Here is a 17,857-nt window from a genome sequence, read left to right as displayed (position 1 = left end):
AGCAACATATGTGCAGGTTTTCTGGATGAATGTAAAAAAGACTCACAAAAGGCACAAAATAGGTACAAATTAAAGAAACAAAATGCATGAAATCCCCCTAACATTAAAAACTGGTCCATTTTCCGCTTCCAGAATGAGTATAAAAAGTCCTAAAAACAATGACACAGACACCAAGAAAAAAATATTTCAAATAAAAACAAAACATATTTACCAATTTTAAAAAATGCCTATATTTATGTCCATAGTAGGTAATCCATATCAATAATGGCTTCAAAGTTTAATATTTGAGAATCTGCAAATTGTCTAAAAGGGATTTTTAAGCTGCTGTGTAAGCTTTGTGACCTGCCCTATTGTATTCGGTTGCTGTACCCTAATCCTGTGCTTTTTTTTTTTCTTCTTTTTATATATTTGGAATATCATTTATCAAGTTAATTCAGCTGTAAACTTTAGCTCTGTGGTCAGACAGAGAAAGTACTAAGGACAGCAGAATGTATTTCCAGCAGCTGCAGGCATTTTGATCATGTGACTGGCAGGGGAGTGTTTCGGAAGTGGAACTGGGGACAGAATAAGCCTAGTAGCTGTGCTGCTGCAGACAGAGAAGCTCTGCTGTTACAATGGATCATAAAGGAAAAGTAAGAGCTGTCAGTAGTTGCATTGGGACCCCCATATGATCTGTAGGCGTGTAGCTATCATGAAATGATTGCACACTTTAATTAGAGGGATAGTGATAACACTAATTATACTCTGGTGACTTTTACCTACAGCTTTCAGAGATGACACCAGCACTTATAAATGAGGGGGCATTCAGTCCCAGTGTGTTACAGTGCATCACTATACTCATTTTAATGTGCAATATTTCATGTACATCGTTAATGGCTTTCCAGTGAACAATAATGTATATTTGAGGGACATGCAGCAATAAAATTTGAAGCCTGTGAGGCAGAAGGGCCAAGAAGGTCTCTCAAAATATGAGTTTACTGCACCAATAACTCTACAAAGAGTATCAGAGTGCCAGGAGGCCAAATGATCAAAGTGATCTTGGTCCCCCTGAAAGGAAAACCCCTAGATGTTTCTTTTCTGTTTATGTTTGATGAATAAAGGGGAGAATGCTCTGAAAGTTTGTAATACCAATGGGTTTTGTGCTAATTACTTACAATTGATAAAAGTCATATCAAGTGCTCCTGTACTTTAGGATTAAAGCCCATTGAGTACTTGTTTCACTGATGTGTTGTCATGTGACATTTAATATGTTTACCAATTTCTTTGAAATGCAAACACATGTATGTATTGTTGATCAGCTCTAAAACCAATTTATATGCAGAAGTGTTGTCTATCTCAAGTAAACTCCATATAGGTAAAATGTGTAATATAGGAGGATCCTCTCATTACCCCTGCCGATTATCTGCACATGACTCCAGAACCAGATTACCCATCTATTCTTTTTTGTTTATACGCTCCTACCCAGGGCTGTATTTTAGCATTGTCCCTCTTGTTTCTTCATTTGAAGTGTAGCATATAGAGGGTAGTATGTGCTTTAGCTGTCTTGGGCAAGCTGCCTTGCTGAGCAGCAGATAAAAGCACAGTGGAAATTTGCCTTTCCAAAAAGCAGACTTTCCCTTTATATAGAGCTTTGAGAAGAACAGTACACCTTGTATATCAGGCCATTTTAAAAATAATTTAGTTAACTACAACCTCAGATGAACAACAACACATGACATTAACAAAGTAAAAAAAAGTGATGTATGAAAAATTAAGTACACCCTAGGAAATAGGAGGTTAAGTAGCAGATAAAAGCTGCTAATCAAATGTATGCCCTCAAATGATCATCAACAAATGTGATCACCTGTAAAAAAAGCAAAAAAAGGCAGTTTGCTGGTCCAGAGCATCCAGGTGTGTGTCAACACAATGTCATTCCACTTCAGGATTGGACTAAAATGAGAGAAAAAAACAGGAGTTACATCTCAGACTCTAGAATTAGCATGTTCAATGTCAAAGTTGATAGCATTACAATTAGAAAGAGACTAAACAAGTATGGCTTGTTTGGAAAGGGTTGCCAGGATAAAGCTTCTTCTCTCTAAAAGGAGCATGACAGCATGGCTTAGGTTTGCAAAGTTTAATCTTAAAAAAAACATCTTTAGAACAATGTCCTTTGGACAGATGAGACCACAGTGGAGATTCCCCTATAACACACAGCATGTTTGGTAAAAACAAATGTCAAGCACATTGTGATGATTTGGGCTTGTTGCAGCCACTTGGGCACCTGGCAGTCATTGAGTTGACCATGAACTCCTCTATAAGTATGTAAGAAGAATGGACCAAAATTCCTCCACAATGGGGTGTGCTTCTCTATTTTGGCTTTATTCTTGTTAAATAAATAATGATGCTTGGATAGGTTTAAATATTATTAGAACCTGTTAAGAACCACATGGTTTTTCAATATGACCTGAAACATGAAACCCTAGACTAGAAAGCGGATGTTTTCTTTTTCTCACGAATCTCAGACCCAGACAGCTTGCAGTAACTTAGTTCTGCATCATATGGAAATGTACTGTATGTGAATGTGAGGCCAGGTGTCCAAAAGAAAGGTTAAACTTGAAATGGATCTTTATAACAATACAGATCAAACTGCCAAATCCATTGGCTCAGAACTAAGTAATGAAAGGTTATTAACTGGCCTATTTTAAGCCCTGATCTGAATTTCAAAAAAATATTGGCCCTGCTTCATTAAAGCTCTCCAAGGCTTGAGAAAATACACACATACATCATACATCAGTGAACCTGGGTGATCCAGAAAATATGACATCTATTGATATTTGTGTTGCAAAATATTAAAAAGGCAAATTTTTCTTTGCATTTTATTGGATTTTTTGTAAGGTTGATCAGGTAGATTTCAGAAGGACCATACTTTCATACAGGTATCATATACTTGATGTGATCATCCACTTACCAGCTCACTAAATGATATTAAAACCTAATTTATATATGATTTATACACTTATTTTATGTTAAGGTGATAAAATGCAAGGCAGCTGTTGCATGGGGAAAACATCAGCCACTTTCAGTTGAAGAGGTGGAGGTACAACCTCCAAGGGTTCGTGAGGTGCGCATTAAGGTAGAGTTTTCACATTTATTTTTTTTATCTACCTATCATTATGATTATGATTATGATACTGGTATTGTGGATCCTTTATTAATATTGCTATTTTTCATATCTGTTTTACGCTAATGTATTTATTTTTTGTTACATAGAAATTTAAAACAGACATATATGTGCAAATAAATTCACCTTCTAGGACATTATAAAAGATGGTTATCATTGCCTATAAAGTTCTACATAGCTAATCATATCAGATGATGGCACTCTTTGTCAAAAGTTTATGATACTATTTGATTAAAACATAGGCTAAAGAAAGAAGGATTGATTTATTGTTTTTAATTAACTGCACATAGGGGATGAGTCACTCATCAGAGGTTTTTCATATTTTTTTTATACACTTTGATCTTTAGGTTATATGAACTGACATGTTAGAGTTCATGTTAGAGACTTTTTCCATGATGTAATATCTCCAAATAATAATTATTAATTATTTAAAATTAATCTGAGGTGGGTCCCAAATGTAATGTTTGAATGCATTCCATTGGTTAAAACATTTTTGTAAAGGAACTTAAATCAGAAGTTGGCTACAAGGTATAGCAAATATGAGGGAAGAGATAAGAGATCAGTTTTTCTCTAACACCTCCAGTTCCTGAGTTATGAGTACTAATATATTTAACATTGTACGTGCATGTTTTTTGTACTAAAACGTAAGCACCATTGAAGTGAATGTTAATACATCTTCAGTGTGAAGTAAAATAAGGCACACTGTGGTATAGATCTACTGAACAGTGTCAGTCAGGTACAATTGTTTCTTCAGAAATGCTTAGAGTATGATTTTCTTGTGTACACTTTGTCTGGATTTTCGCGGTGCAGCATCCAGCAGTAGTCAGCCATCATACTTTACCTGAATGTCCTGGTGAAAACGTTCTCTTTGTTCGTCACTCACCATATCAAGAATTGTATTTTTAATGACATGCAACAACCCAGTTTCTGGTATGAATCAAGCAGATTCTGAATGCCTTCCTTGTACGCAGGATACTTGTGGTTGCCCAGGAAGTTTTCACACAGCCACTTGAATGCATCCCAAGCTTCTAGCTCAGCTGCTGAGAGAGATTGTTTGTAAACATAATACTGCAAAACAGACTTGATCTGTGGCCCTAAAAATACCCCTTCCTTCATTTTTGTAGTGCTTTTGTTTGGAAACTTCTCAACAAGGTACTGAAAACCCATGGAGTTTGATTTACCCATGGCCTTCACAAGGTTCTTCATCAAGCCTAACTTGATATGGAGAGGTGGCAGAAATATTTTATGCGGATCAACCAGAGGCAGAAACTTGACACTGCTTGTTCCGGGCTTATAGGTATCTTTTGGTAGCCAATCAAGCTTGACATAATGGTCTCCCGTAGATCAGCTGTCCCACAGGTATAGGAAACAGCAATATTTAGTAAATCCTCCTTGCATTCCCATCAGCAAACCAGTGCCCTTTAGATCCCCACAGATGTTCCACTGGTGTGTTTTATACTGGATTGCTTCAAGTAGTAACTTCATATTGTCATAGGACTCCTTTAGGTTAATGGAATTGGCAGTCGGTAAACTTGGTTTGGAATTACCATTATGCAGTAGGACTTCTTTCAAGCTTCTTTTAGAGGAATCAATGAAGATACACCATTCAGATGAAACATGCTCTTGTGAAAAACTGTTAAAAAGAGCATTTATATCATGACAGTAGCACAGTGATCCCTCATTAGTGAGGAACGTTATCAAGTTATGATTTCGTTTTCTGTAGTAAGTTACAGTTACACCCTTTGCAAGCAAGTGCTTCTGTTTAAGCCTTGAATCAGGAATTTCTGCTTTGTCTTTGGAGAGATTTAGATCACAAACGAGATCATTCAGCTCTGCATGTGTAAAGGTCTCTGAAAGGATCTGCAGGTTTCTTGGCTCTATTCTTCTGTGATGTCTCACCATCCCAGTGCCCCTCAGTGCATCAGAACAGGCGCGCCCGGGAAGAATCACTGATGCATACACTTGTATGGTATCAAGCAATCTCCAACTTTATTGTAACAAACATCTAGTTTTATAACATAACAAAATATCACTGTGCGTGTTCATTTACCACAGTAGAGAGATAATAGTATCTTTGTTGTAATACAAAACCGCTTTGCTACATTGTTTCAGACACGTACAAGACATCTTGTTTTTCTTTAATTGTCAGCAATATCTGAATTTATCAGATGTCAGCAAGGACACTTGTTTGGCAGAACAATAACAAGAAATATGTCTATCTCTTATAACTAAAACTAGAATGGAAAACAAAATGGAGTGTCTCAGGTAACAAAATGGAGTGTCTCAGACCCTTTCAGTCTCTGGTTCTGAATCTTCATCGGCCAAGTAGTCAGGATCAGATGATTCGGGGTTGTAACTGGCTGCAACTCCAGCATTCCTCATCACCTTCGACAGAAGCAAGTCCATCATGTGGCGGTACCAGAATTGGCAATTAATCATCACCGGGAACAAGCCTAATTGCAGAATCGAGGCTAGGATATACAATTTTGTGCTTCTGAGCAAAGGTCAGAAACCTCCTATCTGCTTGGAGCGGCACAATAAAAAATTGCAAGGATAAGGAGGCCTGCCCGAAGGCATGGTGAATTAGCCCTTATATTGGAGGTTACCCAACTAGACCTAACAGCCTGAACCTATAGAGTTATGGAAACCCTGCAACTTCTAGCAATTGACCGGTTCCACCACAGAATAGGCTTACATCCGATGTTATGGGTACCACTTCTATACTTTGTCCCCATCTCACCTTCACACTGCCCATATCCTTGGCTTAGGTATCATTTTATGTTTATTCTAGTTTATAATAGTAAATTTCCAAATTTGTTTTTGTAGGTTTTTGAGTTTGCGCTTCAATATTCCCTTTATTGTGACCTCCACTAAATATGTTGCCTTCCTTCCCCCTAGTACAACTCCTTTCTACCTCTCTCAATCAACTTTTAATTGATTGATTAAATTATATGTGATTGATTGAACTATCAGTAATACCAGGAGTCATCCTTAAAGGCTTGTACACACTAGTGTGTTGTGTTAATATTCATATCGTAAGATTGTATTCTAAAAAATAATAATAACAAATGGTTTGTTACAGCATTTTAAGGTAGATATAGTCAATTTATATAGAAGTGTTTTATTTTTATTCTATGACTTTTCATTATTAGCAGTATTGCTTGTATGCAGTACTGAATTTTAGTGCAATTATGTGAATACTAGTTTAATTTTTGATTGCTTTTCTTCATTTATAGATAGTGGCTACAGGAATATGTCGGACGGATGATCATGCCTTGCATGGTGATATGAAAAATATTGATTATCCAGTTATTTTAGGCCATGAAGGTGCAGGAATAATTGAAAGTGTTGGAGAAGGTGTGACTGACCTTAATCCAGGTAAGGATGCGAAAGTAAAAAAATGTATATATAGAGCTAGCAAAGAATTACAGTAATATACCTGTTTACAGACAGAATTGCTGGTAACTGTTTCAGAATTTGCAGGAACAACTATTCAGAAGAGCTACAGATGACACTATAAAGTTACTAATATTAATAAATACTTATAAAATAAATATCAGGGTGCATAATTAAGCCTTGAGACAAATGCTGTTCTCTGAAAAACAAAAATTCTAAATGCTGAGCCTGACTGTAATTTTTCTTTCTTCAATTTTGAAAAGCTTTGTGGTAAACACCTGCATACTGTTTATATCCATCCAAGCTCATTAGCAGTTTAGTGCACCATTTCAGAGCTTAAATATGCTAATATGTATTGTATTAGACCAGTCCATTCATTATTGCAGAATTTCCAATGCACCACAACAGATTTAAAAATGAACATGACCACAACGCACAGTATGCGTACTGTTTACATTGTTGGGGTGCCATTTACATTTATACTTGCATTGTAGCAACGTGTGCCTTTCCACAATGCATAACAATGTATCTGCTCAATGTACAGTGTTTTGTGGTGCTATTCATTAAATAGAACGTTAAAGCACTGTACAGTGGAGTGTGAGCACACGATGTTCTACATCCCTCAACAATGCACATACCTTTCTTTTTGGTGCATTTCCAAAAAAGTGCTTTTCTGACTCCATTTGGCACATTGGCAGCCACTTCATAATGAATGAACAGCCTTAATTCAGCACTTGGATAACCTAAAGTGCCATTTATGTTAAATATCTTACCAATGCACCTTTGCCAACAGACATGGGCAACACATTTACTTATATATACAATATGATGCCAAAATTTGCTACATAAACCTTTTTTAGGTATGCTTGGTGCATTTGACAGCCTAATCAAGTGCATTTGCTGCCTTAATGTGTTGCACACTAACATTCAAACCAAATACTACAATGTGAATGTGCTTTAATTCTACCTTGAATACTGCTGTATAAACTAGGGTCAGAGATTAGGTATGTTAATGCCTGATCAGCAACAATAAACTGGTATCGTGGAGATAAATGCTTCATTTTGCACCCTGTGAAACCAAAAAATTAAAAGCATATCTTATCATTATAAATTAATATATATATGTTTTTTAGGAGACAAAGTGGTCCCATTATGTATCCCTCAGTGTGGACTATGCGTCTCTTGTTTAAATCCGCACACCAACTGCTGCCTTAAAACACAGTACGTTCTTTTTTTTCTATTTTGTTACTTTGTTAAAATACTTTTTTCAGAAAAGTCAGATGTGTTTACACAGGCATAACAATGGGAGTGGGACAAGTGGCTCACCCAAAATGTTTTAATTTCATTTTGCTTGCCAACCTTTGAGGAATTTCATAATTTGTGTTATAGTTTGACATTTCCAGTACATATATCTAAACATGAGTAGTTATGAAACTGACTCAGACTCACTATTAACCTAAAAATGATAAAACAAGATAAAAAGTGGCATTCCATTTTTATCACTTCCTGTAGACATTTTGAAACAGAAAATCAGGCAAGCACTTAGTGGTATGTCCATTATATGTGACTTTATTGTTTATGAGAATTTGTATCTATCCAATGCATTTTGTTGCAGATTACTGTACATCAGAATGTAACCCGGGGTTATATTGTTTAAAGAGAACCTGCCCATTTAAAGCCCCCAATTAACAATATGAGAGTTTCTCTTAGGAGGACAATCACCCTCCCATCCATGGAGATCCGGATCTCAGACTTTGATAACAATTAAAGTTGCTGCTAATAACATTTAAAGTTGCTGCTTTTAGCATGCATTCATTTTCATCTTTTTGGAAAAGATAAAGATTCATACATTTGCCTGACTTTTTTCTGAAAAGGATAAGGGTCTTGAAAATAATTTGTAAATTTAAATTCCTAATATGCTTAAACCTGCTTTATTACTTTTTATCCAATGCAGCATTAGTGAATCTCAAAATGTAATGCCAGACAAGACAACCAGGTTTTCATGCAAGGGCAAAGTCGTGTACCATTTTCTGTGGACAAGCACCTTTTCTGAATACACTGTGGTACCTGTTGATGCTGTTGTGAAAATTGATGACAAAGCTCCAATGGACAAGGCTTGTCTTTTTGGATGTGGTTTTCCTACCGGATATGGAGCTGCTGTCAACACTGCCAAGTTAAGCAGTTAATTTAAAAAGTCTTTACCGTTTAAAACAAAAACTATTAATCATTTCTGTTATTATTGTTCATCCTTAAGGAAAAACTATTGTGTAAGTAAAAGTGAAAGTGGAATTCCACAGCAATAAGTTGCAATGGCAAGGGCTTTTTCTTAGGAGAAATTGCTCTTCTCTCCTAACTAAACTGCAGTGCTGAGATCTCCCTTGGACAAATGGGATACAATTTGTTTTTTAAAGCTGAACTTCAGCCTTACTTTCAGACTTTTAGTGGGTACATGCTTCTCTTTTTTTTACTAAAATAGCTCTGTTTGATTTCAGTGCACCCAGTCAGCTTCTTAGATTGTACATGATACAGCCCACTTAATTTTCTGGCTGCTGGACATCCAGGATTATCTAGCTCTATAGCGGCACAAAAGTAGTGTTTTTCGGCATATACAGTCAGATAATTCTTGGCCGATATGATCTACAGGGCTCGTCTCTGATGAGAATCTGATGTGTACAGAGGCCGTCCAACATCGTTCATGGATCCATCCTGGCAGATCCATGAATGACAGAAGATGAATGTCCACAATGGAAGTGAAGGGGAAAGAGCGCAAGGGGGTGCCGCTCACTTATTCTCCTCCCTCCTCTCTCCATAGAGCAGAACTGCGCTGTATATACAGCACTCATTTACCCATCTTTCAGTCGTTGAAAATAATCATGAAAGATCATTTCAAATGACAAAAATCTAGCATGTGTACGCAGCCTTATTCTTGAAGCTGCTTAAAAAGATAATTTCCCCACCAAACAATAGTAATGGGCTGGTTCTGGTATTGAATGGTAAAAGGTCTGAACTGACCTATGGTAGCAGCAGCTAAAGGCTCCAACTTTGTACAAGCTGACCAGTGGAAAAAAATAGTAGTATAGATTGTAAGCTTCTGCTTACAAAGTATCACACAGCATTGTCTTAAGCTGCGTACACACGGCAAATTTTTCTCGCCCGATAATCGGTATCGGCCAATTATCGGGCGAAAATCTGCCGTGTGTACAGTCGGTCGTCGTCCATCGTCCGACGACCGTCCTGGCGGATCCATGGACGATGGACGACGACCGATCCTAATGAAAGGGAAGGGGAGAGCGCGCAGCAGGGTGCCGCTCCGTCGCTCTCCCCCTCCCCTCTCCATAGAGCATGAACGGTGCTGTATGTACAGCATCGTTCATGCATCGTGCAGTCTTTTCTCGTTGGAAAGAATCGTGAAAGATCCTTTCCAACGAGAAAAATTGCAGGTGTGTACGCAGCTTTACAGGTTGGGCAAAAGACCAAAAAAAATCACATGCACAACCTCACATTCCCCAAGCCCCATCCACAAATCAACAGGTAATCCCTAAATAAATAAAATACAGACTTCAAGGATGTGTTTTTGTAGAAATTGGTCAACATCAGGACAGCATGTGAACACTTTGATTGGCAGCACGTAAAGACAAGACTTGAAAAATCAAAATGTGTTATCTGATAAAAAAAAATAAAATCTGATGAAAAAAAAAATAGCCACACATATTTTTTATTTGGATGTATATTTGGGAACATCAACAAATGCTGTTGTTTGGCTGCACAATATTTCAGCCGCTTGATTAGGATGCACTATAGGAGGAAGAAACCAAGCACATTTATTCTAGCAATTAATAAAATTGTGTTTTTATCTGAATTTTAATGTAATGATCAGTTAACTGTGCTTTGTAATTGTACAGGTGGAGCCCGGTACTACTTGTGCTGTATTTGGATTGGGTGCCATTGGGCTGTCGGTCATAATTGGATGTAAAGTTTCTGGAGCATCAAGAATTATTGCTATTGATATAAACAGCAGCAAGTTTGAAAAAGCAAAGCAGTTTGGAGCCACTGACTGCATTAATCCCAATGATTACAGCAAGCCCATCCAGGAGGTGATCACCGAAATGACAGAACATGGAGTTCATTATTCCTTTGAATGCATTGGAAATACAGATGTCATGGTATGCCATTATTATGTTTGCATTGTTTAGCTAAACATCAGCTATGAGGATACAATCCTGATTAGCAGAAGTAATCCAAACCTATTATTAAAATGCTGCAATACATATGGACTTCTTATTCATTGGCATGCTTTTTAAATTTTTTTGTATATAATTTGGCTCTGATTTATTTAGATGTCTTCATTTTCTCCCCATCTTTGTCTTGTGCTTCTACTTATTGCACATAATGAATATGTTGTTCCTTTACTTTAATAATCATTTCTAATTCTGTTGTAAAGTGAAACTTTGCTTATCTTGAGTCTGTCTGTGTGTGTGTTTTTTTTTATTTCTCATCCAGAAATCTGCCCTGGAGTGTACACAGCTAGGATATGGGACCAGTGTAATTATAGGAGGTGCTCCTTCAAATGCCCATATTACGTTTGATCCATACCTGCTCTTTACAGGACGTACATGGAAAGGCTGTATTTTTGGAGGTATCAAAATGAAGTTAACACATGTGCATTGGAAAAATATTGTTTTTTGTTGGTGTTCCGTACACAGTCAAATGCTACCCGTTGTTCCCTTACTATCTGGGCAGGGTCCTCTCCTCCTCCTGTGTCACTGTCTGTATCTGTCTGTCATTTGCATCCCCTATTTAATTATTATTATTATAAATTAATAATAATAAAAATAATAATATTAATGTTAGGAGACAATTAACTGGCTACTTTTACATTTTTAGAAAGTTAGCTGAAAAGGGTTGTTTTTAAGACTACTAAGTATTTTGTGAAATGGTGGGAAACGGTAGCAAAGGGAATATTCTTCTAACAAAGGATACTTAATTAGTTTACTGAATGTAAAGTAAACTCAATCATGTGCATAGAAATCTAAAAACGAATAAAGATTTTTTTACCTGGACGCTAGTTGGTGGTTGAAGTCAACGGAGCTTTACTCCATACAATAAGCTAAGTGAAATATCCGCTGTAATGAGAACAGCCTATATTTCTTTAGTGATCAACCCCAAGCTTTATGTGTGTATATTTACACCTGAATTTCCATTTTACCGTTATTCTGGTCTCTGTTTAAAGGTTGGAAAAGCAAAGAATGTGTTCCTAAGCTAGTGACTGACTATATGGCAAATAAATTTAATTTGGATGGATTAGTGAGCCATACACTGCCTTTTAAAGATATTAATAAGGGATTTGATCTCATGGAGTCTGGCAAAAGGTAATATGGTCTTTTTAAGTTGAACTTCTGTGTTGTCCATTTTTATAATTAACGTAATAGCAAATGTTAATAAAGCTTTCCATATTAACATTAGAAGTGAACACGTTACATAGAGAATATGTAAACTGCTATTTTTGACTTTGTTCTAAAATCCATTTTACCTGATTGGTATTCTGATCCTTTGCCTTTTATTACCTTTTAGTTATATTTATGATTGTTTTAGGTGTTCCCCTGAAACTGACACCTAATGATCAGCTTAACATCCAGGCAATTTGCATTCTTTAGAAAGAGTTCTTCAATGGCAGCTTCCATTATTTCTCTGTACAGGTCCCCTTTAACCACATAAATTGAAAGCTATACTAAACTGTCTGGTAACTAAAAAGAAAACTAAGGGACTTTAAAGGCAAATTTATAAAAAATATATACAAAACATTATTTTACCATTACCATTTCATAATAAAATTGTTGCAAATAACATTTTCCCACACTAGGAATATACAGATATATACGCCCAAAATCACAGCTGGCACAATGTATGCAATTATGTTTACAAATGTCAACTCAAAAGTGTATCATAGACATAACACTTCAGGTCATCAACTTCTTATAGTGGTCTTTGCCCCCACTCGACTTTTTAAAACAACATTTATTTTTCAAAACAAAAATTTCATCAGGAATATGATGGGGCCAAATCCACTTACTTTTTAGAGTACTTGGGGATTCACATGGATCTATTTGCTTGCCTTTGGCACATTATCTATATATAGGTGAAAAAGATGTCTCCTCCTAAAGGCTTTAAAAATTCAAATGGCATTCTTTCTCTCCAAGCTTACAATACAAACATACTTTTGCCAGCATTCAGTGTTTTGACCAGATAAGAAAGGCCTCTTTAAAGTAGAATTAAAGACAACAAAGCATATGATGAAGTCTGCCACTAGCCTTAGGTAGGTTTTATTATCTCTCTCACCTGTAACAATCTTCTAACTGCTTAATCCTGAAATTTGTTAGTCCCCCCCCCCCCCGTTAACAGGGGGTCAGTACTGTTGATTTTGCATTATTATTGTGTAGCGGTCACCCTGTGGAGAGGCTAGTCTTAGATTGATAGACCTTTTAAAATAAACTTAATAGGAAATGTAAATCTAAACTCCAGAAATTCTTTTAATCAGTTACATCCCTGGAGTTCAACATTTGGTCTACGGGCCACAAGTGACTACCCAGTGGTGCCTTATGTGCTACAGACCTTAAACCAGGTCTTTTTTTCTATAATACACATTAGTAGGCACAGATTTGTTGCCAGAGAGAGCAATGTGATGTTTCATGTAGGCCACTTCTTATTCAAACATTGATTTCTGGCTCTGTAAATAAAAAGAAATGTTGATGAGAACTACCCGTTATTAATAATAATTACCCCAAGTTAAAAATTGTAGAAATATGTTATTATGTCATGATGTCATGTTTTCTAAATTCTTTCATTAACCTACTGTTAATTTTTTAAATTTCTTTTTTTTTTCCTTAAAAGCACCCGAACAATCTTATTGTTCTAATGGAAGGCTGTTCTTTATTGGTATCATGTTCAGCAGTTCAATCTGAAGATCTACAATTCAAATGAAATTATATGAAATTTTTATGAAAATATAAAATAGCCCTCTGTAAAATTCATTATGTAAAACCATACATTGGTATAACCATTTCAACCAAGAGTACATAAAATAAAGTAGCAATGTTAAAATGGCTTGTGATCTCTTATTCTTATATCTATAACATGGCACCTGCCTGTTTTATCGAGTTATCTAAATAATATAGGATGTTGTAATTCATATAAAGGGGAAACAACCTCCAAGATTGGACAAAAGGAGAAGTGTGGACTTTTAGATGAAGGTCATTCAGAATACTGACCTTGAAGTATATCCTACTATCTCTTTCTGGTGAGCCTTCTAGTGAGTAATACATCTACACAGCATTATTAGGCATCCTTCTGTTCTATGCCCAAAAGGTGACCATCCCCACATTTCTGAGGATGACTAGTTGACTCCTCTTTCCATCTCTACAAAGCTAAGCATTCAAGTTGTGTCCTAACGTGTCTCTAAGGTGTGGAACTGCTGACTTGACTGACTACAGTCAGTTCATTTTCTGTACCAACTAATGCTACCTCTGTGAACTTCTACATACCTGTGCATCTTGCAATAATTAGTTCTGTTCCTTTTCTTAAATTTTCAGTAAAAATCTAAACATATTTCTTTTTAGAGGCTTCCAAACAAATTTGTTTGTATTAAATAAAAAATATCTTTGTAATGGGCAGCATGATGGCTCAGAGGTTAGAACTCTAAAATTGACCTTAAACTGTATTAAAAACATATGACTATGGCAGGGACATTAGATTGTGAGCCCCCTTTGAGGGACTGCTAGTGACTTTGTAAAGCTCTGAGTAATATGTCAGTGCTGCATAAATACTGTTTATTATTATTATTAATAATAATAATAATAATAATAATCTTTACTCTTGGTGGCAAAACAGCTCCATTTATTTCTATAAAGATGTTCTCTGCTCTTCTCAACTCCCACATTACAGGAATAGCTTCAGCTATGTATTTGACAGTGAACAAAACAGAATAAATCCAAATTTTTAAGAGTTGCACATTTAATATAGCATAGTGTAACAACTTTTGTTTTAATTAACCAAGATCATGTGGTTGCATTTGCTCAGTGAGGCGCAGACAAAAAATATGAAGAAGTATGTCACTAAGACATGTAAAACACTGCAGTTTTGGCCTTTCCATAGAAAAGGGCTATGAAGGATGGAGAAGGAAACCTGTGACCTGGAATAATTTCTGCTATTTTAATGCCTGTCATTTATAGCTGGATTATTTATGTTTAGTCTTTCATAGCTACACCGATTAGACAAAACATTAAAACCACATGCCTTATGTTCTATACTTCCACACTCTGTAGCCAAAACAGCTCTGATTTATGGAGGTATGAGCCCCATAGGGCCTTTGAAGTCCAGTTGTATCTGGCACCAACATGTTTGCAACAGATCTTTTATGTTACACTGCCTCTGCCGGCCTGTCTTTGCATACTTCTGCCATCTTTTTTAGAAGGTACATGAAGCAAAATCACCTAGTCATCCACCAAATCTAAAAAAACAAAAAACATGTTTTTATAGGCCAGGCTATCTTTTGCTCCATGGACATGTTCTGACACTCACCTGCCCAATGCAGGTGTTTCTGGTGGTCAACAAGGGTCAGGATAGGCAATATGATTTATTAATTCTATATACGCTAACCTATGTGGAACTGGTCCGGATAAATTACCCACCCCCACATGCATCAGTAAACCGTGGTCTCCCATTACCATGGCACCAGTTTGCCAGTTCTCAACTGTATTGTAATGTTCTAGTCAATCAATGTATATGCCTTTATTAACATAGTAGGGTTTACACATTCTTTAAACATGCATTCTTTAAAATGCTTTATAAATTACGCTAATTTGATAACTAGAGAGATTTGAAGAGTGCAGCTTGAGGCACCCTACCTTGGTTGGTCTTATTTAGACCCAGGCTACTGGTGTCCTCTCACTGGCTTTTTGGGTAATTTTGTGTCCCTCATGCACTATTCTACATTCATTTGATGAATGAGGCTTATTTAACCAACAACAAGCCAGGCCTTCTTTAGGAGCTCAAGTCTCCTTCAAAGTGCACAACATGGAGCATCCATTATCTAGTTTGAATGTCACAGAAACTGAGAATACTGCTTCAGAAACTATAAGAATCAAAAATGTCATATATTGAAACCTAGGAGCTATAATATCCAGTAAATGATGTCCAGAGAATAATACTACTAAAAAAAAGTCAGATCCCACTGAGTGGAGCCAACATAATTACCAATAAAAGAGCAATGCCTACTAGAGGCCAAGCCAAAATGGCAAAAACTAGGTTCCCCCTAAGATTCTCAGAAAACGTACGTGTTAGGGGATTTTACTAGGTGCACATTGGAACATATCAGTATGTACTATAGCTCCTGGGAATCCATAAAATCCTTGCTTATAGTGAAAGTCTCCAGTGTTTAGACATGCAAGTGTATTGACAACACCAGAACTAACTCTGAGAAGGACAATCTTAGAGCTTGCTTGAATGAAGGCAACACTGGAAAAATAAGGTGAAGGGTAGCATATGAAATTCTGAGCATCATAATAAATATTCCAGAACCAATATGTTTGGAATAAAAATGAATGGGACTTGGTAATGTTATGGAACTAAGAAGCTTTCAATATATTTGAGCATATGACTGTGTGTGCTGGGCAAGGAGTACCAAATTACAGACTAGACAAAATCAAAAGTATAAGATATTTTTGATTAAGGGATTTTGAATTGTAAGATATGAGTCTAGGTTTCTAGGTTTACGTTTAGCCTTTTAAACATATGGCTTATGGGAAAATATTAACATTCCCTCACAATGTAAGTCGTTGGAAGCAGCCCTTAGCACTTGAACAGTTTCTCTATAATATATTGGCAGTCTGAAAGTTATGGGTTGACATTAAAAACAAGTGGTCTGTGCCTCACAGCCATATATTCACTTAGACCTAATAGGTAAGAGTCAATAATTATTATACTTAAGCTTTTGAGATAGGCAGAATTGTGGTATCATTGATTAAATAAAACAGCCTTTACTGTTTTTGACATTAGCCCAGTGCAACATTTTTACACTAAAGATAGACTGTAAATAAAATAATAATAATAAAAAAAACAGATATTATTGTCAATCAGTCATCATCATGATCAATTTACTAATCCTGAATCACTCGGTCATCAATCCCTAAACACAGCAAACTCAATATCCCGTCAGGCTTGGGGAGACACTGCCTCTAGGGGCGCTATGGTTTACACAGAAGTTGTGTGGGCCCTGAGAAGGGCCAAGGCACAGAATTGCAGTAACCAGGTCTTCTCCAGAGGCTTTAGTGGTGAGGATGTTGAGCTGCTGGTTACTGCCAGGTTACTGCCTTGGGCACACCAGGGTTGGCAGGATGATGCACGATACCAAATCACTAAGCGGGAGAATTGTCAAGGAAGGCCGGGGTTGAGTCAGGCAAGCAAGAAAGGTCAGGAACAAGTCAGGGGTCAAGAACCAGAAATCCAGAAAATAGACACTGGTGACACAGGAACTATAGAAGACACAAAGGAACATTGGAAGCCACAGGGCATGCGCAGGAAAAAAGGTGCCTGCGTTTTAGCGAGGAAGAGGTAGGTGTGACACCAGTTGCTTGGGTGGGGTGAACCACTAGACGATGGTGAGGATGCTATAACAATGGGTAGCTCCCAATCTGATTTTCTTGATCTTTTGTACACACAACTTGACTTACATACTTAATAATGTTTAATGAATCCAATGGAATCAGAATAGAAGTAAAAATCAACCAATGTGTGCTAGGCTTTGATCAACAGACTAAAGTCTGTATGGTTATATGGTTTCCTATTGCTTCCCAAACCCTACTCTGAACCTATTCCCTCATGGATAGTGGCTAACAACTGGAATAGATGACTCTAAAATAGAAGTCGGGTTTTGTTATAGGATTGATGTGTAAATACTTTTGGTTTTAGGAGGGCTATGCTGTAGTTTACAAGTACAAGTAGCAAGGAGCTTTTTTGTTTCTTTTGGCCAAGCCTCATCCTAATCTTTCTGGTTGTTTCAGGAAGTGTGACTTAAAAATTGAATTTGTTACAGCTGAACTCTGAGCAAAATAAGCTGGCATGTGAAGATATTCCTGATCTGGGAGAAAGAAAAAAAAACACAAAAACAATAAGAATTAAGTAAAATATACATTATACATGTTAATTGTATTTAGATAATAAATTGTATTATATATAATATATACAGTATGTATATATATATATATATATATATATATATATAGATACTGTATATATAAATGACAAAAA

General features: G+C 36.5%; 1 protein-coding gene and 1 long non-coding RNA gene across 2 annotated transcripts in view; one reads left to right on the top strand and one right to left on the bottom strand.

The window, feature by feature from the left end:
* Positions 1 to 488: 488 nt before the first annotated feature.
* Positions 489 to 13,657, top strand: LOC140326745 (alcohol dehydrogenase 1-like). The gene is made up of 9 exons (XM_072405616.1): positions 489 to 632; positions 3,011 to 3,112; positions 6,397 to 6,538; positions 7,690 to 7,777; positions 8,511 to 8,730; positions 10,459 to 10,719; positions 11,057 to 11,192; positions 11,787 to 11,925; positions 13,445 to 13,657. The coding sequence occupies exons 1-9, from the start codon at positions 615 to 617 to the stop codon at positions 13,467 to 13,469; spliced, it is 1,131 nt and encodes a 376-aa protein (XP_072261717.1). The 5' UTR covers positions 489 to 614; the 3' UTR covers positions 13,470 to 13,657.
* The window catches only part of LOC140326746 (uncharacterized), a 298,797-nt gene continuing 286,051 nt past the window's right edge, over positions 5,112 to 17,857 (bottom strand). The window contains exon 4 of the long non-coding RNA XR_011919922.1: positions 5,112 to 5,165. This is a non-coding gene — a long non-coding RNA (uncharacterized lncRNA). The remainder of the gene's footprint in view (positions 5,166 to 17,857) is intronic.

This window comes from Pyxicephalus adspersus, chromosome 3, assembly GCF_032062135.1.
Source record: "Pyxicephalus adspersus chromosome 3, UCB_Pads_2.0, whole genome shotgun sequence".
NCBI classification, from domain to species: Eukaryota; Metazoa; Chordata; class Amphibia; order Anura; family Pyxicephalidae; genus Pyxicephalus; species Pyxicephalus adspersus.
Note: the sequence above shows the minus strand (reverse complement) of the source record. Positions and strands in the feature narration are given on the sequence as shown.